The 25,745-nt window shown below is 40.0% G+C and overlaps 1 protein-coding gene across 7 annotated transcripts in view; it reads left to right on the top strand.

The window, feature by feature from the left end:
* FRMD3 (FERM domain containing 3) overlaps positions 1-22,411 on the top strand; it is a 283,296-nt gene extending 260,885 nt beyond the window's left edge. For 5 of the 7 annotated variants that reach the window (XM_077148529.1, XM_077148534.1, XM_077148533.1 and 2 more), the window contains one exon: positions 17,102-21,640. In XM_077148529.1, coding sequence (XP_077004644.1) covers positions 17,102-17,700 — 599 coding nt within the window. In that variant the 3' untranslated portion in view covers positions 17,701-21,640. Of the gene's footprint in view, positions 1-17,101; positions 21,642-22,186 lie in introns of those variants that run through there. The other 2 variants (XM_077148531.1, XM_077148530.1) reach the window with 2 other exon arrangements.
* Positions 22,412-25,745: the final 3,334 nt, after the last annotated feature.

Raw genomic sequence — 25,745 nt, 5'->3', positions numbered from 1 at the left:
GGTGGTTTAAATCCCATTCCAAGGAAATTCTTTGTCCATGTTTCTGAATATGTTATAATTGAGACATTCCTACTCCCTGCCCCAGCTCTTCAGGAGATTTTAAGTAGGTTTCATCAATCTTGGACAACTCTGGATGCTTTCTCGTCATGTTATTCCTTCCTCTGTAGGGGAGCTCACTGTAAGTATTCAGGTCTTACCTTTTGTTCATGGGGTCTTAAGAGTGTCTTGGCCATTGAGAAATGGTGTTGCTTATCCTGGATACATCAGAGAGGAGATGGGCATTTATTTTGCTGCACAATTTATGTTTGCCAGGGCTCCTATGACAAATGCCACACAATGGTGGGCTTAAACAATAGAAGTGTATTATCTCATAGTTTTGAGGATAAGAGAAGTCCCAAATCTAGGTATCAACAAGCCAATGCTTTCTCCCCAAAGTCTGTAACATTGTGGTACTGGTTACCAGTGATGCTTGGGATTCTTTGGCTTGTGCACCTGCCTTGCATGACATGGCGATTTCCTCTTCTCTCTTCCATGTTCTGTTGAATTCTGGCCTCTGGCTTCACCCTGTGGCTTTCTTTCTCTCTGAGTTTCTTCTACTTATAAAGGACACCGGTAGTCCGGGTTAAGGCCCACCCTCATTAAGTTGGGGTACCCCTTAACTTAAAATAACTTCAAGAAGTTCTGTTTTCAGTGGGTTCACACTGTATGCAGATTAAGATTAAATATATATTTTTTTCTAGAATCGATATCTCAGTCTACCACAGGTGGCTTGTTGGACAATGATTCTATGAGGCTCTTTGGATGATGCTTGGAGGTTGGAGTCCTTATCTCACTCTCTGCTCTACTTGTGGCCCCTCCACCTCTCCCTTTTCCTCATTTTATGGAATCTGTTATCCAGTTTGGACATGGAGGTCTTTCAATCCTTAATTTAGAGTAGCAGCTTGTGAAACTGATGGTCAAGTATTTGTGGCCATTGCTTTATTCTAGGTAGGCTAGTTTTGCTCTCTGGACTGGGGTCATGAGAAGGCTTTCACGAATGTTGTGAGCATTAATAGAGAAAGAAGCCAATTGATTAATATTTCAAAATATTATCTTTGCCTGAGAGGACATAAACTTGTTCTTTATTGCTGTTTGGAGTGAGACAAGGCAGAGAAGTGGAGAGACCATTGAAGTTGGAATAAGGAAATCAGAACTCCAGACACAATGTATTCACCGATGAGATGATCCTGACTTCCTCTCCATTTCTCTTCTATCACTTTTGTATGAGGGCTCAGTCCCATACTTTCAGAAGCTTATTGGACACCACCGCTTGGATGCCACACAACACCTCACACTTAACTCATCAAACATTATGTGTTAACAACTAGACTCATATTCTCTTCCTTCCCTGACTCCTAATTCCAAACCTGCCCTGCTCCCATGTCCCACCTTGGTTAATGACAGCACCATCTGTGCATTTTCTCAGCCAGTTACCTTGGGACCATCCTTTCCTTGTACTCTTCCTCAATCCCCTCATTTACTCAATCACCAGAATCTTAGCGAACCCATCTCAGAAGCAACTCTTCCATCTGTCCCCAGCTCTTCAGCCTGCTGCTACTGGTTCAATTCATGCCCCCCTTTTTTCTGTCGCAGAACATTAAAACATCTTCCTTATTGATCTCTGTGTAACCAGTTTAGAGGTGTAACCCAACCTCTAAACTCCCACTAGAGGGATCATCTTTACTCAAAGAAGTTTTTTGATTCTGGAGAAGCGTCCAACCCTGCAGGCTGTTCCTGGTTCCTCATGTTCTGGCACCCACTTACCTCTCCAGCCTGTTTTCCTTCCGTTCACCTTCATGACCATCCCCTGGTTTCCAACTCACAGCGCCCCCTTTCAATACTGCACGCGCATGACAATTCTTTTCCACATGCTGGTTCCTTTGCTTGGACTGCCCCTCCCCCTTCCTCTTCCTCTACCAGGTATATCCATGCTGATTTCTCAAATCCATACTGATTTCCTCTATGACACATTTCCTGGCTCTTGAGGAAGCATGAATAGCCTTCTCCTTTCATTCTTTCACTGTGGTGGTTAAAACACCTCTTTCTAATCATCAGTTTACATTTCTTATCTCTCTGGGTGCCCATTATCTCAGAAACACATGAAGGGAACAGATTTGAGAGTTCAAAACTTACTCTGGGTCTTGATGTTCCGAGGTGAATGTGTATGAGGGCAGCAGGAGAAGGAAGTACAGCTGCTGTAGTTGTCCAGACAGAAGTAGATGAGGAAGAATTTAGGAGGTGGCATTGACAGGACAAGTGATGACGAGATGAAGAGTGAGGGAAAGTGAGGTGTCAAGGATGCGGTGTGTCTGGGGAAGGGCATGGCTTTCCTGGTAAGGGTGCGCCTCTTTTTTCATACAAAGTAGTTCTAAATCTTGAAGTCTCCATTTCCTCATGGTACAATTTAGATGCTAACCCTATTTAATAGGGGTGTCATGAGTATTAATCGGCACATTGAAACATTAGCTGAATTGATTTTTAATATAAAAAAGTCAAGGCACCTTTAAAGATAAGTGTTTTTGAGATAATGCACACGAAATGCTTAGAAGAACATCCAGTACCTATCAAGCACTCAATGAGAACAGTCTCTTCTTTCTGTAAAGCTAAAATAAAGAACACTCTGAATCAGGTGCCAGAATAGCCCCTGGGATAGAAGGAAACTCCATGCAAGCATTTGGCATATATAAAAAAGTGTCTTTGTATAATTGGACCCTTCTGTCTCCTCTTTAAGATCTAGGGTAAAATATCACCTTCTGAGAGTCCTCCTCTACAGAGAACTACATCTAAAGCTTCACCCCGAAACCCCACCCCTGCCAAACTGTCCATTGTCACAGCACCTTTTAGTTCCTTCATTGTACTCACAGCATTACCCTGTTTATTCATTAGCCTACTTGCTTCACACCTGTGTCTCGCTCTGGGGACGACTCTCCTGCAGAGCTGGGACCATATTAGTTTTGTACTCAGCTGTCATCCCAGCATCTAGGCCGGCACACAACCCACTGAAGGCACCCAGGGAGTATTTATGAGATGAATCGATGGTGGACTGGATATGTGGCTTGCAGATTGGCTCACCTGGACCCAGGCTGCTCTGTCCTCGTGGAGCATCGTCTAAGGCAGCTGATGGTGGATGCTGTTTCAGGGAAGGAAGGAGGTGAAAAGCATGGGGAAACTGAGTCTTGTTCAGATTCTTGGTGAAGCCCCTCAAAATGTCAGGCCCTAAAGAAGAAACCCAGGTCAAGAATTTTTAGTTCAGGGCATCACACCGAAATCTATAGAGGCACCTGGCGGTTTGGGTGGCCAAGTTAAAATTTCATGCAGAACTTAAAACTCTTGGCTTCGACTTGTAAGCGTTTGGCATACGACTGTACCCATGTGTGCCCCCTCCAAGGCTGGTGGGAAATGGAGTAAATGTCAGCAGTGGTTTTCTCTGGGCTGTCAGATTATGAGGGACTTTTAGGATTTTTGTGCTTTTGTGTATTTCCTAACTTTTAGTATTTCTCAATTTTCCTACACTGTGCATATATATATATTTTCTAATTTAAAGAAAATACTAAAATTTATTTTCAAAAATAACGATACTGAAAATTTGGAACAGAAGGGATTAGGAACTGGGAGAGAACAGTGTCTGCTAAGGCTCTTCTCTGACATCCTCTGTCTCATTTTTCCTGCCTGTTTAGAAGTAATCATGAGCAGCCCTTTGTGGGCTGAGAGTGGGCTCTGCCAGACTGTGTCTCTCTGCCTCTCTCTCGCATGACTCGCTTACACTGTCTGTTTAAGGACACCACATTTATTAGTATATGGGATGGTCTGGAATACAAATGGATGAACGTCTGTGCAAAACACTCGGCAGCAAGAGTTCCTGTCATTTTCTTTCCCAGCAACAGTGTTGAAGACATCCCAGCTGTGCTCCATGCTGTTTGAATTAGATTCTGTCTGCAGCTACAATTCTCTGGAGGACTCTTGCTGGACTCTCTCCCACGCCCACATGACAATTCCTGGCCACAGAGACATCCTCTCAATTTACAGGCAGGAAAAACGCAGTGAATGTTTAATCTGATAAGGGAAATAAGAAGAGGAAGAGTGTCTGACATGTCAAGGAATCCCACCCTCTCAGTTTTTGTTTTCATGTAAATTATCATAATTTGATACTCATCATCATTTCTTTGAAATTGTTAGGACAGATGTTGTTGCCTTACTTTTCAAGTGGGAAATTGAATTTTACGGGTGATAAATTACCTGGTGATAGGGTCCTGTAAGAGACACTGCAAACAGCATCTATTTCTTCTTACTGTGCATGCAAGAATATGTCCATCCTATCATAAATATATTATTAAAATATCTTATCATATGAATATTAGAAAAGTCTTTTGATAAACCCAAGGACTCTTTAAAATGGATATGCAGAGACAAAATGTGTTACAAAAAAAATGTTTAGCACATGTAATAATGTTTAATTATCTTCTGAATTGGGGTTAACAGTAGTAAGAGTAATTAAAAATGTCAGTTTATCTACATAACTACTTTAACTAATGGCCATGTCCCAGAGGCCTGTGAAATTTGTTAGTTACCCAACAGCTAATTATGACATTGACAACAACATGACATTGACAAGGATGTAATAGAATAGCTGGATTTATTAACTTGCTACATGGCTTCCAGCCATGTAGGCACTGACATCATCACAACTCTATGGATAGAAAACTGCATTTCAGTAAGCTTCTGTAGCTTTCCTAAGCCTTCCCAACTCATTAAGTTAAACTCTTAGCAACTAGCAATAATGCTTTCCTAATGTTTTGGGAAAAGTAGACAATTGACAGAGGGAAGAGAATCCAGATTGTTAAAATCTTTAGTATTTTCCTCTTGTGTAGTTGATAGAGAAAGGAATGAGCATGTAATAAAAAGTAATTCACTGATATTTGTTGAGTAACTGCTGGGCCAGGCTCTGATCTTGAGTGTGCCATGTGTATCAACTCTTAATCCTCACAACCACGCTGAGAGGCACGTACTGTCTTTACCACGCTCATTTTACAGATTTGGAACTGAGGCTCAGAGAGGCTAAAGAACTTACTGGTGAGCACAGCACCACTTAACTGGACAGCCAAAATTAGAACCCATGGCATCTGGCTGCAGAGCCTGTGCTTTTAAACCTTGCTTGATGCAACCACTTAGTAAACTCTGGTTCGTCACCGAGGACCCAGCACTGCATTAGATACTTCCTGTGCGTTATCTCATTTAATTGCCACCACAGCCGTGAAAGGAATTATTATCTGCATTTTATAGTTTAGGTGCCAAGACTCCAGTTGTCCATAACTCCCATCTTCCATAAAATAGAGGCTCATTTGTTGCCTTGCCCCAAATCTGCATTAGGGAGTTTGCCACAGAATTAGAAATAGAATCCAAGCCCTATACAGCTCTTATCATTGAACTAGATTCTTTCCCTTTTGCTTTTCTGCCTGACTTCTCAGTATTTCTAGTATCTTATGATGGAATGTGTTCACACATTCTCTGCTTTCTCTAACCTCTTGTCACAGCCCAGTTGTGCATTCGATATTCTTCAAACAAACCAATAACTTTAAAGAGGAAAAGTATTTGAGGGCATCCAAATCTTGTGCTGTTGATACTGTTCTTTCGAGCACAGTGACCCCGAACAAGAAAACAGCATTTCCTGTGACTTTTGTGTAGAATCTTTGGGCTGCCTCAACATCCCTGCCTACCTTTTATTTCTCTTAGACAAATAAAGTAGGGTAAGACAGAGAGAAATGTCTGGAATGATATGGAATGCTGGTCCTGCTAGGTTTTCTCTCTCTAAATAAAAGCAGGTTCACAAAAGAAAGAGAGTAAGAGAATTGACTTAAGTCCACTGAAAAGTAGCGTAGAGGGCAAGAAAAAGTGTGTTAGTTGTTTTGTTTTGTTTTTGCTTTGGTTTTTTTTTACTTGTTTTCTGTTTTGTTTTTTGGAAGGTCTGCTTGTTTAGAGGGAGCTGTCGGGTCACATGTTGTTTTAACATTATGATAAGCTTAAAGATATATCTATATTCCATCCAAAAGAGGCAAAAGAGAGATTTCTTCTGTGTCTCAACCCTGGCCTTCCTCTATGCAAATGAACCCTCCTTGGTCTTTGAAATCTTTCTTTTCTGTTGCTGCAAAGCAGCAATGCATCTAGGACTGTGGTTTTCAGAGTTGTTCATTGGCATCCTAAGGATTTTCAGTTTCAAAAATCACTGTTGGTGACTAGTGAGGGAAAGTCTAGAACATACTATTTCAGGACATATCTCTTTCAGTATATCTGTTTTATATTTTGGGATTCTGCTCAAGAATTATACCATGAGAGGAACTGCAAAAGGTCGAAAGTTTTGTGGATTGGGGGGAATGCTTTCCTTTTAGGTTTCGGATTGAGAAGCTCTGACTTGGTTTCTGAGCACAGGACCCGCTGTATACCTGGGATGGCTCGTCTTGTGACGGGGTATGAGAGGAACCTGTGAAGTCTCCATCCAGACATGTCCTACCCCGACCTTGCAGAACACAACTGGCTGCTGTCCTTCTCCCCTTCTGGGATTTGCTGCCCAGTCTTAATTTTTTTTTCTGTGTGCAATTTTGCATACTGGAAGTCATATTGTTATATAAGCATTTTTTTCATTTAGCAATACATTGCAGGAATTTTCCCACATCGTTGAAGTCCTCATAAATATAAATTTTAATGACTGCATAAAATTCCATCACATGTATTTAACCATTCTCCTCCTGGACATTTAGATGATTTGCTTTGCTATAATAAATGATACTCTGATGAACATCTTTGTCAAAATATTTTTGCCAACATTAGTAATTATTTCCTCAGGATAAATTCCCAGAAGTGTAACTTATGGGTCTTCGAATACCACATCTGTAAAACTCAATGCATTTTACTAAACTTCTTTTTTCGGAAACACTAAAAATCAGTTTATATTCCCACACTGAAGCATAACAATGTACAATTTCAGCTGACTGACCCTGAATGTAACTCTCTGTTTCATTAGGAAAAGAAAAGAATATTTTCGTCAGAAAAATCATCTTTTGGCTTGCAGTTTGCTATTTAAGCAGAAAAATGCATGCATGCTTGATGGAATTGTGTGAGGAAATTTTTTCCTTCTGAGAATGAGGATGAGAAAAAAATGTAGGAGTCAAGAAATATAATTGAAGTATAGTATTTGGGCCACAGTTATTAAAAGCCAGTTGAGGGGGTGCGAGGGTAGTTCAATGGTAGAATTCTCGCCTGCCTTGTGGGAGACCCAGGTTCGAGTTCCAGCCCATGCACTTCCCAAACAAAAAACAAATGAAAAACCGAAAAAGCAAAAATTCAACAAATGGTGCTGCAATAAGGGGATACTCACATGGAAGAAGAATGAAATGTGACCCCCATCATACAGCATACAAAGAAAAAAAAGCCAGTTGAAAATTTTTTCAAACGTAGTATGTCATAAAAATGACAACAAGGTGGGCCACAGTGGCTCAGCAGGCAGAGTTCTCGCCTGCCATGCCAAAGACCCGGGTTCGATTGCCAGTGACTGCCCATGTGAAAAAAAAAAATGAAAACACCTTACTCCCTAATCACTTATACTGGAATGCAAGCGCATTTCCTGCCCAGTTATACAAGCACAGACCTTTCAAAGTGCTAAGAGTCAGAATGTCACATTTGGATCCTGAATTTACCACACATTTGGTGAGAGGCAGGGGACCCAACAGCTGGCATTATGAAGGATGATTAAATAAACAACCGATGTTTAATTGGAATGCCTGGGTCCAAATCATGGCTTTGCCACTTACTAACTTTGTGACTTTGGTCAGGTCGATTAATCTCTCCAACCTGTATAATGAAGAAAATAACTCTATCCCCAACTGTGCAGCCGCATCTGGCTACTGAACACTCAAAATGTGGCTGGTCAGAATCCAGATGTGCTATAAATGTATAGCACACACCAGTTCCCAAGACTTTGTACAAAAACAGAATATGAAACAATCTTATTAATAATGTTATATTGTTTGAATGTTGAAATGATAGGTTGGATGTCTTGGCTTCACTAAAACTTATGATCAAAATTATTTTTAATGTCTATGTTTTACTTAAAAAAAATTTTTGTTTGTCTTTGCTAATGTGGTTGGCAATCTGTTTTTATTGGACAGCATTGCTCCAGAATGTAATAAAGTCTTCAGAAATATTTCTTAGAAGCTGTTTAGGTGGGGAGTCACCCAGTTGTTTTATCTGATGGAACCTTTGGGGCTTAGGATACTGTAAGACACCTGGGCTGAATCCCCTGCGTTCTGGATGGTTTAGAAAAAGCTGGGTAGGGACGATGCATACTATTTCATTGTATGTTAGAGGAGTGTACGCAGCGTTTAAAAATAGTATTGCCCTCCCTCCACCCTGCCCCATCTTGATCCCTCATGAGTTATTTCTGTTGGCCACGTTAGGAATTTGACATTTGATTCAGTCGGTGGGACCTGCCTCGGTCCTTTAAAACAGAATGGACAGTTAGCAAAAGGTCAAAGCGGCTATGGCTGGTGGTAGCTATCCGGGGCCGTGAAAGGGCAGAGGGGACCCAGGGAAATTGGAATAGTCAGCATGGCAAAATGCTTGGTCAAGATCCAGACTCGAAGAAGCCTTCACTTGCACATGGTCAACCACTGCAGCGGTAATGTGTTTGTCCGTCTGCTGAGACACGGCTCCAAGATCACAGCTAGAAACGCCGGTACGTGCCCAGCCCTCTGCTGCCTGCAGGCTTCCAGCTTCCAGCTCTGGGAGAGAAGCCAAGGGAGAACTATAGAGTCAGAAAGTTGTTGATAAGGATGGGAAAGTGAGAGAGGGAGGGAGAAAAGCAGAGAGACAGACAGGAAGAAAGCTAGTGAGCGAGGAAGTGGGAAGGGCAGCTGGGAGAGCCTGAAAAGAGGGTCCCACTGCCTTGTGAAGCAAACGAGGTGTATGGAGTGTGTCCTAAAGCAAGTCCTGCTCTGCTGACTGAGGAAGAGTCAGTGATGTGTTCAATCAGATTGTGCAGCGATGATATAAGATTGTGGAGAAGGCAGATCGGATGACCTCCTGCTTCTCCTCCATCCTTTTCCATTGTTTAAACAACCAATTTTACTCCTCAAAGGGTAAAATTCAGATGTGCTCACCTGGGTGAGGCAAAGCTCCCCTTTATTTTCAAAGCAAAGCTTTGCTAAAATATCAGTTAAAGAATTGGGATCGAACTGACGTTCCACCAATATTCTTTTCATTTAAAATATGGTGTATTAAGTGTTATTTTATAATTCTTTGGGAGAAATTGAAATAGGAATTTTTAAAAACCTAGAGCTTATGTTGGGAAAGAAGCTGCTGTTTTATGTGTTGTATACATATATGTGGTTTTCACCGATTAATCAAAGCAAAATAAATCCTGGAACAAATCTGGAATTGGCCATATCTCATGCATGTATATGAAGGTGTTCTTGTGAATTAAGATGAAATTAATTGTATTTGTATAATGACATAAGTAATAGCTGATGTGTTCTTATAAAAGACTTAAAATAAAAGCATATAAAATGTTTTCCTTGACCCTTCACAATATGCTGTATGCATATTGATAGATAGGATGAAGGATTTTTTTTACATAAAAGGAATTATTCTCTAATGCAATTCATTTTTTTTTTTAACTTTATCATTTGACTTGAAGGTCTTTGCATGGCCATACATGTTGATCTACATCCCTTTTTAAAAAATGGCTGAATAATATTATGTAGTATGGAGATAACATTATTTAATCAAGTTATTGATAGAGAGTTAAATTTCCTATTTTGAGGCTATAACTTTGCTGCAAAAAATGTACATGCACAGGAATTTCCCTATGATAAATTCTTGAAAGTGTAATTCTTGAGTTGAAAAGTGTGCAAATTTTGATGGAAATAGCAAATTGTCCTCATTCACTAACATGGTATGTTTTCTTTCCCACATAATCATCAGTCCTGACCAATTCCTTAAATTTTTACAAAACGATTGTAAGAAAAATGAGATTTCAGTTTTCATTTGCATGAACTCTTTTTCCAGTGAGGTTGAGTGTCTTTATAAATTATAATTGTCCATTTGCATTTCTTCTTCTAGGAATTACCTGTTTGTTTTATTTGTACATTTTTGTTGATCTTTATCCTTTCTTTATTAATTTGTAGTTCTTTTACAATCTGATATTTAGAAAATATTACCTTTTTTTTTTTTTGCATGGGCAGGCACGGGGAATCAAACCCGCGTCTCTGGCATGGCAGGTGAGAATTCTTCCACTGAGCTAGTGTCGCACTGCCCTAAATATTACTTTTTAAATATTATTTTACTCCTTCTAATCATTCTTGGCTTTCACTTTTTTTTTATGTTGACTTTGCAACACAAATACTTTTCATATGTATAGACAACTTCTTTGTGTACAGACTATATAGTTTTTGTGCACTATAAGCTTTAGTTATTTTTTATGCCAGTTTCCCTCACTCCAGGATTATAACAATGTTTACTTTTGTTTCATACTTCATAATTAATGTATTAGCTTGAGCAATTTGTAATTGCTGATATTCGACTGCTTGTGACCTATTAAAATGACAATTTCATATGAGTCGATCTAATATTTGCTTTTTGTTTAAACTTTTAACTTCTTTGGAATTCTAATGTGTATGTGACATGAAGTTGGAATCTACCTCTGTTTTTATAATTGGTTAGCAGTTTTTCTCAAAATAATTTATCATGAACACATTCCATTAAATTCGAGGGTATGTTTCTGAATTGTGTATTTTTGTATTTTACTTTATTGCCATGCTTTCTAGTGTAGTTTCAGTATATCTATAGTAAGTGAAGTTCCCCCTTCATTGCTCTTTTTATTAACCTCCAAAATGTTTTGATGATTCATTTTCACTTTCTCCATTTCTCATTTTTGAAAACACATTGAGATTTGTATTGGAATCACATTGGATTTTGGGTTAATTAGAGAGCAGAATCTCTAAAATATTTTTCCTGTTATTCAGGAACATCGTGGTTCCTTCATTTATTAATACATATTTTAATGTTATCTGTTAAGTTTTAAGATTGACCAAGTGCATATTTCTTGTTATGGATATTCCTGGGTATTATAGGGTTCTGTTAATTTATGCATTAACTATTCTGAATTATCACATTTTTTATTTGTCTTTGCTGGTATGTGGTAAGCCATTTGCTTTTATCTGTTGATCGTGCATTTGAATACCTAATGAACTGGTATTAATTTCCTTAACTTCATATTTGAATTTCTAGCCTTTTCTATGTAGATGATCCTATCATCTGGATATAGTGAGAGTTTCATGCTTTCCTTTCCAATCTTTACACTTTTTATTTTCTCTTTTTATCAGTTTGCATTATGTAGGGTCACCAGAATAATACCAATGAGTAGTGGCGATAGTGGGGGTTTTTTGATCATATTCCTGACTTTGATGAGGATTCTTCTAATGTTTCATATGTTTGCCACCACCCAAACAGTAGTTCTCCCATAGATATCTTTAGTCCCTGCCTTTAAAGAGATAAAAGCCTAGTGGAAAAACCTGGAATAAATCCTCATTTCAGAGCATGGTATGCTGATTGATGGAAATGACAGATGCACAAGATGGTGGGACAGCTGCATGAGTTAGGATGCCCCCTGCAAGCAGCAAGTTAGAGAGAACCTTGCTAACCCTGGTTTAAATCATAAGGTCATTTATTGTCCAATGCAACAGGAAAGCCCGAGGTAGGGAGGATTCAGGGATGAGAACCCAAGTTCATTTCACCTCTCTGAACTGCTCTTCTCAGTTAGCCAGCATTACCTTCAGGCCAGTTCTCGTAGGCATCAAAGGGTGACTGCCAGAGTTCCTGGTGTCTCCTTCAGATCCATCAGTGTCAAGAGAAAAAGTCTGAGTCTTTCCAGCTTGCTCTTCTTAGAAGTATGAAAACTTTATCAGAAATTTCTCCACCAGTGCTCCCAAATGCATGCTCTTTTCTCTTTAATTTTTATTTTCAGGGTTGGCTTATAGTCCCATTTCCAAAGTAAATGCTACTAACAGACTGAAATTACCATGATTGGCTTAAACTAATCATTTGGGGGAGAGAAATGGATGATAGAGTGTATGGGAACCTACCAGACATGAGGCGTTTATATCAGAGTAAGAGTGGGGGTAGGAGAGCCTTCCCAGAGGAGGTGATACATGGGGTATTAAGGAATGAGTAAGAGCCTTTCACGTGCAGAAGGGCATTCCAGGAAGAGGCCACAGTCCGGGTAAAGGCAGAGACATGACATAGCATGACACATTTGTGTATCTCTGAATAGATGGGTATGATGGAAACATGTAAGGTAGGGGTGTGCTTTCTGTGCTAATCTAAGGAGCTTTGTCTTTCTCCTGAAAGCCAAGAGAAGCTGATGAGTGATTTTAAGAAGAGGATTGCTGTGACTGGTTAGGTGTTTTGGAAAGATTGGTCTGGCAGCCCTTCAAAGGAGCAGACTGAAATCGGGGAGACCATTGCTGTCATTCAGCCAGTTGAGAAGTGGTAGAATGGAGAAATGGAGAGGCATGGACAGCTTTAAAAGTGAGTAAGGTGTCAGAGTTTGTAGGAGTCGGTGACAAATTAGGTGCTCGCAGTGAATGAGAAGTCTAGGCCAGCCCTCAGGTCATTGCTTTGGGAGACTGGATAAAAGGTGGTGCCATTTACTGTGTAATAAATGGTAGAAAAGGAAAAACTTGAGTGGGAGATGAGGTGTTTGGCTTCACATGTATATTGAGTTTGATGTGCCTGTACAAACATGATGAGTCAGGGGCTCATTGGAAGGTTTCAAGTCAAGATGGATAAGGGATTCAATAACGTGTTTCTTAAACTAAGTTGTGTTTTAAGTTCTGCTGTCAAATGTATTGGGGAAATATTAGATTAAATAAAACCTGGTTTCTTCTCTTCAGAACCTCTCAGATATTTTAATGTGCTAAAAATAACATTATTGCTCACTCACCTTGTGCCAGGCACTTTACATGTATACTCATGTGCTCCTCTCCACATAATATCCTCCTGTAGTTTGTCCTGGAGTTTTCCCCATTTTACAGATGAGGAAACTGGAACAATATTTTTATAATTATGCTGTAAGTTATAGTCCATAGTTTAGATTAGGGTTCATGCTTTGTGTTATACTATTCTATGTTGTTTTTATAAAATTTTTATTCTGTTAACATATGTACAATCTAAAACTTCCTATTTTAACTACTTTCAAATATACCATTCAATGTGTTCATTGCATTCACGATATTGTACTTCCATCTCCACCATCCATTACCAGCACTTTTCCATCATTCCAACAGAAACTCTGTACCAATTAAGGATTATTTCTTCGTTCCCCTCCCCTCCCCTGGCCTGGTAACCTATATCCTACTTTCTGACTCTGATTTGCATATTCTGCTTATTTCACATAAGAAAGATTATACAATATTTGTCTTTTGGGTCTTCATTATTTCACTCAACATGCCTTCAGGGTTTATCTATATCGTAGCATTATCAGAACAGTATTCCTTTTTATGGCTGAATAATATTCCATTGTGTGTATGTACCACATTTTGTTTATCCATTCATTGGTTGATGGACACTTGGCTTGCTTCCATCTTTTGGCAATTGTGAATAATGCCTTCATGAACATGGGTGTGAAAATATCTGTTCAAGCCCCTTCTTTCAATTCTTTTGGGTATATCCCTAGAAGTGAGATTGCCAGGTCATATGGTAATTCTGTATTTAATATTCTGAAGAACTGCCAAACTCTTCCACAGTGGCTGTGTTATTTTTACATTCCCACCAACAAAGTCAAAGTGTTCTTATTTCTCCACATCCTCTCCAACCCTTGTTATTTACCATTTTTTAAAATAGCAGCCATTCTAGTGAGGGTGAAGTGATGTCTCACTGTGGGTTTGCTTTTCGTTTCCCTGATGGATAATGATGTTGAGCATCTTTTCATGACTGATAAGTGCATATATATTTATAATTGTTGTATCTTCTTGTTGAATTGATCCCATAACATCATTCCTTTTAATGGTGGAATAATTTTCCATTGTCTGCTTATGCCACATTTTGTTTATCCATTCATTTATTGATGGTCACTTGGGTTATTTCCACCTTTGGCTATTGTGAATAATACTCCATTGGTATCATTTGATCTTTGCTATTTCGCATCATAAGGTGAATATTTTACAAGTGTGCATTTTAATACTTTTAGATGGAGCTCCATATGGTCAATTCTTCTCAGTTACCACCACTCCCTATTGCCTTACACCCAGCCCAACCCCATTCACATTATGTGCATGTTGAATGAACTCACCTAGGAATGTCTGCTGGGGGATGCCCCCGGAGAAGTACATTTGATCAGGCTTTTGGCAATCCCTCAAACCCTACCTCACTGGGTGCCCTATCCTTTCTCCCATTAAAACCTTCTCTGTGGTCCCTCAGTGTTTTTGTCAGAACCTTCTCAGTTGTTTTGCTTACTCTGTTTAATGCACAGTGACCCGATTGTGGAAAGAGCAAAAATTCTGAGTGATGCTTTGTCCATGTAGTATGGAAAATTCATTTTCCTTTGTGAACTTGATTTAATTAGGTATGTTGCATAGCACCAGCAAGATGACGACTTCTTTTAAAATTCATGCTTACTGAGGTATAATTTACATGTGGTGAAATTCATGTTTTTTTTTGTAAACCCATACAGTTGTGTAACCATCACCACAATCAAGATGTAGGATATTTCTGTTACCCCAAAAGATTCCTTTAGCCCTTTGCAGTCAATCATTACCCCTTCTGTTGCCTCCCTTTTGAAAGTCTGCTTTTCTGCAGTGTATATTGCTGAAACACTCTGGTTTCTGAGGAGTTTATTCATCCCCTAAGGCCCTGACAAAATTCCCTCATTCTCTCTTTCATTCATTTACTATTTATTAAGCATCTGTGAAAGGCCAGACAGTATTATAGGTATTAGGGGTACAATAGTGAACTCATGGAGCTTCTAGGAATGGGGGGAGGGAGATAGACAATAAATGAAAGAAAACAAAATATATAATTTAAAAGATGGTAATAAGTGCTCAGAAGAAAAATCAATGAGGGAATGTTAATAGATAATGTTGGGAGAAGGGATGAAAGTTTTCAATTGCAAGGTTAGGGAAAGCATTGCTGAGAAGGTGACATTGGATTAAAGAGGGAGGGAGCCATATGCACATCTGGGGGAAGAGTCTTTGAGGCAGAGGGAACAGAATGTGCAAAGGCCCTGTGGTGGGAGCCCAATGGCATGTTTGGGGGAGGTCTGTGCTGGAGTGGAGTGAGCAAAGGCGAGAGTAGCAGGAGATCAAGGTCAGAGAGGTTAGGAGGAAGGAGAAAGGCACCTTGAGAAGGGCCCTGAGCACCACTGCATGGGCTTAGAGAATTTGAGCAGCAGGTGAGTGGCACGATGTGCTTATATTTTCAAAGGGTCACTCCAGCGGCTCTGTTGACAGCAGCAAGGGCTGAAGCAGGGACACCCGATAGGAAGCTGTTGCAGTTATCTAGGTGAGAAATGGTGGTTGGCTGGGACCAGGCTGGTAGCTGTGGTGGTAAGAAGTAATCCCATTCTAGATACAATTTGAAGGGGGAGACATAGAAGTTGCTGACAGGTCAGCTGTGGGGTGTGTGTAGAGGAGAGTCAAGGATTTCAGCTGAGCAACTGGAAGAACAGCTGCTGTCAGCAAAATACTGCAGTCTGGAAACTTGAGATTTCTCCTCCTCTCCTGTAATAGAGGGAGAGATATGGGAAGCAAAAGGTAGGGAGAGAACGGGGCATATCAAGAAAGGAAGAGTTAAGGAGGGAAGACCCTATCTACAAGAGTGCTGTTAGGCAATAAGAAAGACCATGGAAGAGTTATGTGACCATAGGAGCAAAGAAAAAAGCACAAAGGGTATGGGAGTCATCTCCTAGAGCAGTGATACAATAATATACAACACGGTCTGTTCACTGCCATTTCTAAAGAGGAGAGTACAATGACTCTTCTTCCGGGGATATGGAATAGCTACAGATGTAAAAATCTTAAGCATTCCAAAACGTCATAACTCTCTTCACCCTTTTCTGCATTGTGAATGTTTTCTCCCCTTGGATTGCATGTATTATTATACAATAGTAGAGAATGTATGACTTACATTTTTTGTGGTATGTTTCATCTAGGCTACTCAGTGCTATCAGATCTGGACTATCAGAAAATATCTGTTGATTTTTTAAAAATACAACCAATAATTCACCCCTCTACATCTTAGAAGAGAGAGAATGTATTCATTAAAAGCGGGTTTACAGTTACCAAACAGTCCTCGCTGCCAAACAGTTTGGTTTACAGTTACCAAACAGTTGGTGGATTGTGGATCTACCTGCAAAGCAAGCTAAATCTTTGCCAATAGGCACAGGATTTATTGTATTAACTAAACAGAGATTTTTGCAACCATTAAAAATACTACTAAAGGGGAGTTTAGATCAACTTAGGAAATGTTTAAGTTAAAATGTGAAATGAAGGGGCAAGATGTAAGTTTGTGCATACAATATGACTACAATTATATAAACCTAGTAACCACAAATCTGTGCTTCTATAGAAGACCAGAAGGCAGCACATCAAAATAATAAAGTGACTATTACTGGATTGCAGATTTTACTATAGGAAATTTGTTACAATACTTTACTGGATGATAGCGTTGACACCACTCATAATTAAAACATAACAGTGATTTATTGCAGTCCTTAATCTTGCAAACATAACCAGCATTGTAGTCATCAGAGTATGACTGCACATCACTGTAAATATACTTTTAAATATTGCCAACCAGTTGAGAAGCATTGGCTGTTTTGGGTTTAGCATGTTGACTTTCAAACTTATGATACAGGGTCTCTTACCAAAATGACTTTGCTAAAAGTCAGCATTCTACAGAACAATTTTATAAATTCCTTACACTTCATTCTTTTTGTTGTTATTTCCACCTGTGAATATTTTGTGTGGCAAAAACAAACCTGAAATTTAAAATTAAGAAAAGAACTGTCTCTTTACAGGTATTCCACTGCCTAAAGAGGGTGACGTTTCTGCCCCCTTGATCTCCAGCTCACCAGCGAAGGAAGCCCAGGAATACAAACATCTGACAAGCGAAGAGGAAGATAAAATAAAAGAAGAGCCCTTAACCATCTCTGAACTGGCCTACAACCCGAGCGCCAGCCTGCTTCCCACCCCCGTTGATGATGATGAGATTGACATGCTCTTTGACTGTCCCTCGAGGCTTGAGTTAGACAGAGAAGACATGGATTCCTTTGAGGACCTGGAAGCGGATGAGAACGCCTTTCTGATCGCAGAGGAAGAGGAGATGAAGGAGGCTCGCCGAGCCTTATCGTGGAGCTATGACATTCTGACCGGCCATTTCCGGGTGAACCCACTGGTCAAGAGTTTTTCCAGGCTCCTTGTGGTGGGCCTGGGACTGCTGCTCTTTGTATTTCCCCTGCTCCTCCTCCTTCTGGAGTCAGGTATCGATCTCTCCTTCTTATGTGAAATTCGCCAGACGCCAGAGTTTGAGCAGTTTCACTATGAATATTACTGTCCTCTCAAGGAGTGGGTGGCCGGGAAAGTAAACCTCGTTCTCTGCATGCTGGGCTGCTCGTGAAGTTACTAACTCATGTGACTAAGGGCTATATTCAATACTAGTGATATTTTTTTTCCCAACAAATGCCTGGTTTTCCAAATGGTCATGGGCCATCAACCAGTATCCCTTTTTCATACCCTTAAGTTCGCTTTCCATAATTCACCGCACTTAATTCCATAATTCACTGCACTTAAATAAGTTTTAAATCAAATACAGTTATTTTAGTTACAGGTCAGAAGGATGGCCTTTGAATAACCAAAAATATGTTTATTTTTTATTATAGTGTAGACCAATGGTTTATCTATTAGATCATAATGCATAATGCATAACACGCTGGGCTGGTTTAGAGTTTCCTTTCTTTTAATAGTTGGCACCATCACAAGCTATAAGGTCCAGATTCAGAATTTTAGTAAAAACCCAAGAGAGAGTTTTTGAATATAATCCTTAGTGAAAACAATGTCCTCTAACCAATGCCTATACAACTAAATTTATGCTGGGTTTTCGTTTTTGTTTTTTTAAAAATATTTTTATGTGTTCAAAATATTTTGGTAAATTTTTAACAAAAATGAAGCCTCCTGGAGTTATTTAAGTGTAAAGCTTGTAAGACTAATGCAAAAAGGGCATGTTTGGAATTTTTTAATGTTTCGGCACTGGTTTGTTTTAAAAAAATAATTTTGGCTGAGCAAGCCCATAGTTTGTTATACCTGCAAATGAGACAGAAAACAGAATAAAGGCACTGTAGTAAGTAAGCTCCTAAAACATGATGGAAATGGAGGATGTAGAAGCTAAGAGCATCCAGTGGATGCAGGCGGTTCATTGTTTAAAGTATTTGGGCTGGATGACTTGTGGCTTTCATTTGCATTCCGTCTGTACATTTTGGCTGAGGAAGCAGAAAGCTTTTAAAGGAAAGTGAAACTTAAAAGGGAAAATGGTAAAACGTGTACCTGTTGATTTCATATTATTTGTACATTAAGCCAAGAGGGGAAGTGAATAGGAATTGAACAAATAGAGAGTAGCAAAAAAGACTTCTGGTGAGATTGGTAGGGAAATGGTAGTAGGCAAATGACATATTTTACAAAAGTGATGGTGATGAACGCTCTTCAGTGACTAAAAGAGTGTGCATCCGTTGTCAGAGATGCCAGGAACCTATTTGAATGGGTCTCAGTAAAAGTGGAGAAATTTCAGGTAAATTTTCTGGTCCCTTAAGACATTCATTATGATTCTGTGTACGACACATCAAAGAAGACTGTATATATGTGAGTGAGTGAGTGTGTGTGTGTGTGTGAGAGAGAGAGAGAGAGGTAAAGAATGGCATTTTTGATGAAAGCTGGCAATCTTCCTATATTGTGGTCATGGTATTCCTTTCCTTTACCGGTTTCTTTAAGATCTTGACTCATTCCTGAATGGTGTTTCCAGTGAAAAGGTGGCAAGGAATCATTGGATGATAGACCATTTCAGCTTGGGGGAAAGAGTGAAAGACTCTCTCCCCGCAGCGGAGGAGACAAATGCTCTAGTATTTTGTTTCATGCCCTTAAATCTGCAGAAGGTGTGCTGCCATCCCATGCAGAGTTCTCACCAGTGAGAAAGAAAAGAGTATGTAGCTTAGGACGTGGAGCACAGGGACTTTCCGAAGTATTGAAATGTTCTGTTGCCTTCATTTACAAAGAGATTGGGTCACCTGTAATCTCTCCCTGACTCTGATGACATTCCAACTCTATCATTAGTATTATTTCCAAACTGGGCATTCCTACTTGTCCTATTTGTCCAACGCAGTGCTGAATGCTTTATTAGATACTTAATTTTGAAAATAAGCTTTGAACATCAGCCAATGAAGTCTTCAGTTGAGCAAACCAATATAAATTTGCTATTAAGTTTGGAGTGTTATTTCTCATATGCCTTCAGCAATTTATTTTGCATTACTAAATAAAGAATATCTAAGACCCGACATCTAAGACCAGTATAGAAATATATTTTCTAGGTTGGAACCCGCAACAATTTATTTTAGAAGCTTACAAATGGCCAGCTTGGAAGTCAAAGTTTTTGTTTTTTCCCTTCTTTTATCATATGGCTTCTAAGTTACACTTTCTGACATAAGGGTTCTCCAGCATGGTCGGCACAAAGTTAGACTCCTTTCTAATCATACTTCATACAATTTTCTTCAGACTTCTAACCATGGCAAATCATCTAGCCCTCACCCTTTGAAAATGATATTAAGTAATATTTTTTTTAATTTCAGAAGTATTATATTGCCCATTGTAATGCATTTGAAAAATATCAACAGAATAGATAGCACATGTAATCAACCATGCAGATTTATATTAAGGAGTAATATGCCAATTTAACATTTCCAGCTAACGTCTCTTTTCTCTTAGGCAGAAACTTCATAGCTGAATAGAAATGTTTTTAAATGAAGAATCAAACAGAATAGGATCTGCTGAATTTAAGTACTTGCCACCCAAAGTGAAAGTGGGATTCTGAAATGACTTTTGTTCAGCATAGAATCAGAACCTTTTAGAAACATCCATTTAAGTTTCGTTAGAAGACAGTCACCAGTTGCCTGAATCAAATGAAGAAAAGACTGTTTCCAAAGATGGACAGTATATAATATAATATAATAAGATTGAGAGATCAAAGCAAGTGTGTGAGTATATGTATATCCCATACTATCGGTATATGTGTGTTTATATATGAATCTATGTATATGTGTGTGTGTATGTGCACACAACTGATATGTCTTTCACAAACATAGTGATTTTTATTTTGTCCAAATAGAGGAATCTGTGATGTTATTGCTCCTTTTCCCCACTCAGTTCTCATGGTGGGTAAAACCTCAAAGGTTTAAATTTTCCATAAAAACCACTGTATGTACATTTGTGGTTATATATACACACATATATGGCAAATACATATGCACACACAGTCTTGTCTTTAGTGCTAAAGTAAACTGGGTCATGAAAAATATGTAGGTAAAGTATCGTGTGTTTCTGTCTGTGCTTGGAAAATATTGTAAAATGTTATGTATTTGGGATATATTTTGTGGTTTGTCTCATATTTATAAATAGAACTTTGGGAAAGATTCCAAATGAGCTGAATTCATTGAAAGACTAAAGATATGGGGCCATGTTACCTGTGATTGGAGCCTTATCTTTGTATAGTGAAATTTGCATTTCTATGTCAACATCCAGATTGTTTTATATGTTAATATGGTGGCAGGAATCCCTAATAAAAGTACTCTGGGGAAAAGTGTTTCTGCAATCATTTAGTTTCATTTAAAGCAAAGTTGTATAAATAGTCTGCCTAAGGGAAATTTACAGAGAATTTCCCACTAGGAACATGAAATCAGGTCACCCTTTTAAGGCATTAGTGTGAAACAAATCGCAGGTAATGGATGAGATTAACCCTCAGCAGAAGCCACTTAGACTAAAAGCAGGACTATGAGCCCTCGAAATGCACTCAAACATAAAATGTCTAGTAAATGGCATTAAGATAACCAGATAGAAAAATAGAGAAAAAAAATAGAAGAAAGGACAGGGAGGAAGAAGGATATTAGAGCACTAGAAATTAGTAAAGCATCACAACTGGTCAGAAAAGGGCACCTTCCTGTGCCAGAGAGAAATACACCAGATTCCCAACCCTGTGGCACCTGCCATTAAATTTCTGCATCTCTCTGTCACGGGCCCTGGAAGAGTCTCACTGTTGCACATTGATCCTTTCCTCTCCACAATGTGGTCTGACAGGTCCTCAGCTTTGGTTTGACACAAGCAAAGCTAACACCTCCCCGCCCTGACATTGCTTCAGAAGGCATTGCTTTGAATGAAACAAAAGGGGCACTCGTTCTAACTGGAATTTCTGAAGTGCCAATCAGAGTTGGACTCTGTCGGCAGTGGCCTCTTAAGTCCTCTTGATCAGAGGTTCTCAGAGGTCCGATCTCCAAGGCACAGGAGAGTAAAGGAATTCAAGAGTTAATGCTCAGGGGTGGGCCACGGTGGCTCAGCAGGCAGAGTTCTCGCCTGCCTTGCTAGAGACCTGGGTTCGATTCCTGGTGCCTGCCCAGGCAGGAAAAGAAAAAAGTTAATGCTCAGGCAGTGAGGAGACTCCTGGGTCCAGGGTCCTGGCTCTGAAGCCAGTGCCTTTGTTTGGCTTAGTGTCCAGAGATCCAGAAGGTTCTCACACAAAATTGCCCTTGGCCACTTATTCATCAAGCAGTTCATGTTTCTGACCCAACCTTGCCTCGTGGGAGAAGCCCTTCTTTATTCTTAAAATTTTTGCTCAACCCAGTAGAGAAGGCTCTCCAACCAGCATTCCTAGCCTAGAGGGGAAGTATTATGGTAGGGGGAGATGTGTACCTCTGGGCTGACTTTGGAGATGGCTGTGATTGATGGGGCTTGAGACTCTCTGGGCCGTTTTTCTCTACTGGGCAGAGAAAATATGCTACAAGTCCCTGCTTACTTGTCCTCCTGCTTCTTCTCTCTCTTTCTCTCTCTTGGACCTGCTTTTGGGCTTCCAGTCTCCATGCAGTAAACAGACCCAACAGGACCTTCCCTGATGGGCCCAGACAGGACTCAGCTCTCCACGTTCCAGCCTCTGTCTGTGACTGGGTGGGTAAGTCTGGTGAGCCCCGCTCAGGGGGCTTAGCTCTCATCACTTCAGAAAGGAAGAAAGAACGATCTCATTTAGACCTCAGATCCCAGCTGTGTTCCCCAGTCCATTAATAAAGCTGATTTTAATGCTCTTCTGGCTGCTGTCTGTTATCTCTTGGAAACTGGGGTAAAGGTGGGGCAGGATGCTGGTGAATATTTAGGAACTCTGTAGACTCCAGTATTGCAACCAAGGAAGGAGTGGTATAGGCTGTTCCTGGCTGAACCTCAGGTGTCAGATATATCTGCCACCAACGTCAACTGCGTGGGAACTTGGGAATTAACATTAGTAGGGTTTATTGGAAGAGCATAACTCTAATCCTTTCTTTTGCTGATGCTTACTCCAACTATCTCTTTGGAAAGAGAACCAAGGCCATTTTCCTGGTTAGAAAGGATAACTTTTGGTAGTACAAAGGATATACTTTCTGTAGGTATCAACTATTGAAATGTGCCTTGCAAATTACAGCAGCTCCTCCAGCTAACTCTAGTGACCCTGATTCTAGAATAATTATGATTATGATTATGACTGCAACCATGAGCTTTCCAAAGAGTCTCCCTTTCAGCTGAGAGAATGCACTAAGAAAACAGCATCAGTTTCCACCCTGCTTGGCAGACACATTCTTCAGACTCAGTGTCCTGGTTTGCTTATCATTCTCCGGTGATTTCTTTGTCATAAACTCACTTCCTGCCATGCTCAGTCAACCTGAATTTCCTAACAGCCCGGAGCTTCTGGTTCTGCAAATAGCAAACCAGGTGCTGAACAGTGGTCTCATCAGAGGTCTGCTCCCGGGTGCGGGGGTTACCATATAGTTTATCACCCAAGCCAGGACCCATCTGTGGATGAAAGGGAGTCCTTTAGTGATCATGCCACAAGAACAGGCATTCCCTGTGACTGTTCAAACGTTATACCAGCAAGGCTCTAGCTGATCAGGCAGACGCCGGCTTCCAGTAACTCCTCTAACTTGTTTCTCTATAACAATGACAACGTGAACTAATGAAGGCTCATTGCTCTCCTACTTTAATCTGGTTAAAGAACCAGATTAAAATTAAACAAAATGAATTACCATATGTTTTGGTATGAGACTATAAATTACAAAGAAAATTATTTTAAATGAGCCTTCTGGCACTGGTTATTTAATGCCACACACTCAACTTGCTTTCTATTAATAATGTTTAATTTATTGTTTCATGTGAGGTGGGTAGAATGCTGCTTTTACCACCATATTGCTGAATTTGACATTTCCAGTCTTCATATATAGAACATTGATGATCAGCTTAAGTGTGAGTTTTGATGCCTAGAGCCAACTGATTCACACAAAGTAAACATAAGACTGACCAACTTGATAATTAAAGAGAAGCATCAGTCTGCTTGGTACTTGTTTGGATGTTGGCCGCTCTATGCATGCTCTTTCCAGAACATACGCTGTCACAGGAACCCAGCATTATTGGTGAATCCCACCTAGAAAGCTGTAGCCAGGAAAGTTGTCCCAGTTGGTCCTAACTGGCAACTTTCCCAGCTCTGCCTGTCTTTGTAAGGCAGGATATACATTGTTAACATTTTACTCCAGATCTCCCATTTTTGCAACTATGTTATTGCAGAGGCTGCCGGCTTATCACCAAAACCATTTCCTCTTCATCCTGTGCACAGAATAGACTGTGTTTCCCATCCTCCTGAGTAGTTAGTTATGGCTTTGGAATTTAAGTGGGAAATGGTTTGTGTCACCACCATGCCCTGTCCTGGTTGTGATCCTCTGTCTGACTGGGTGTCAATGACGAAGCCACCAGTTCAGAATGTCAGAACTGCCAGCAAAACTTGGATCCTTGAGTGACTGTATGGAGCAGAACACTGCACACTCCACTCCAAAGCAGAGTCGTTCGGAACTATTACTTGAGCAACAAAGCCTCACCTGGGCAATTTCCAAATCATTTGTTGTCAATGCCCCTTCTCCCTTCCCTTCTCCCACTATGCATGTTGGCTAGCACTCCCAAGGCAGGGGAGAACAACAGGTGTAGGAGTGCTGCTGCCTGCACTGGACTCTCCCAGGAGATTCAATTGGAGAACTACTGCACAGAGAGGAGGAGGTGGCCTACTATGCTTGAGAGTGTCAGGTGTGAGCAAGGGCCTACTTTTGGTACTAATATATTTTGTTCACGCTTACTTTCAGGGGATCAATTGGAATCCCATGTAAGCAGAACCCAAGGTAGCCCACCTCAATGGGCTGGAACCTTAAAGCAAACACTCAAATTTCCTCCAGGACCCTCCTTCATCACATAAACAACTGATGTAGAAACAAACTAATGGGATCTCTGTTTGAGTGGAAATCTGATAGTTTGTTATATGACTAACAGAAACTCTTGCTGAGTGCTTACCGTGGGGTAGGCCCAGGTTGTGTTCTTTCAAGTGTTACTTAATTGAACCTTCATGATAATTCTGTAATGTGGATAATATTAATATTTCCGCTTTAAAAAAATGCAGAAATGGAGGTTTTAGAGGAACGCATTACCCAAGGTCACAGTTCACCAAAGCTAAATTCAGTACATGCTTTGTTATTCTCTGAGCTTCATGACATCATTCTAAGCTCTAAAGGGACAGAGTGTGGTGTGGAGGCCTGGATGGTATGAGCATAGGATTTAGGAAGTATGTACCTCTCTGACTCCCCTGAAGGAAAAAGCTGATGCAGATATTGCAGCTGGGAAGGGACTACTAACATGAATTCCTTTATATAATTTTGTGAAATGTAAGTCATGGTGCTACCAATTTTGCATAGTATAATAATTTTCAAAGTGGAAAAATTAAACCTGGTGTAACCACCCCCAAAGAATCCTTGATTCCTCAATATCCACTCCTGATATGTCCAGAATGCTTTTGATGGCTGGCATAGATGTTGAATATCTTACTCACACTGAGGTTGTCAGGCAATCACTGCCTTCCAAAGAGCAAGGAAGAATTGATGGTGGGAGTGCAGGGGTCATAGCTGGACACCTTTGCACATTGTGAGGCAAGGACGCAATTTTGTAGTTATATGCCAACTCACTTCCACACTTCAACCTCAGTCTGCTGCTTGGGCCAGTTTATAAACCTCTCTGAGCTTCTGATTCCTCAGTTGTACCTAGGCATTAGTGCTTTCTACCTAAAAGATTGGTTGTCAAAAATAAGTGAATCTTCAACTTAATGGATGACTACTTTCAATTGTGTAACTCACATCATTCCCTCTAACAGGCACATGTGTAGAAATGTCTCGTCTTTGTTAAGTTACATGGGATTCTTTCTCAGTCTTGTTAGTCTAAGAAATAGTGCTGAACCCCACTTTTCTCCTTTCTTCCTCTTTCCTTCATCAACTCATAAAGCACTTCCTAAGTGGCATAGTTAAAGACTAAGATGTTGTAGCAAAGAGTCTCATAACACAATGTAACAAACAAAATAGAGGT

The sequence above is a fragment of the Tamandua tetradactyla genome, chromosome 2 (assembly GCF_023851605.1).
Source record: "Tamandua tetradactyla isolate mTamTet1 chromosome 2, mTamTet1.pri, whole genome shotgun sequence".
NCBI classification, from domain to species: Eukaryota; Metazoa; Chordata; class Mammalia; order Pilosa; family Myrmecophagidae; genus Tamandua; species Tamandua tetradactyla.
Note: the sequence above shows the minus strand (reverse complement) of the source record. Positions and strands in the feature narration are given on the sequence as shown.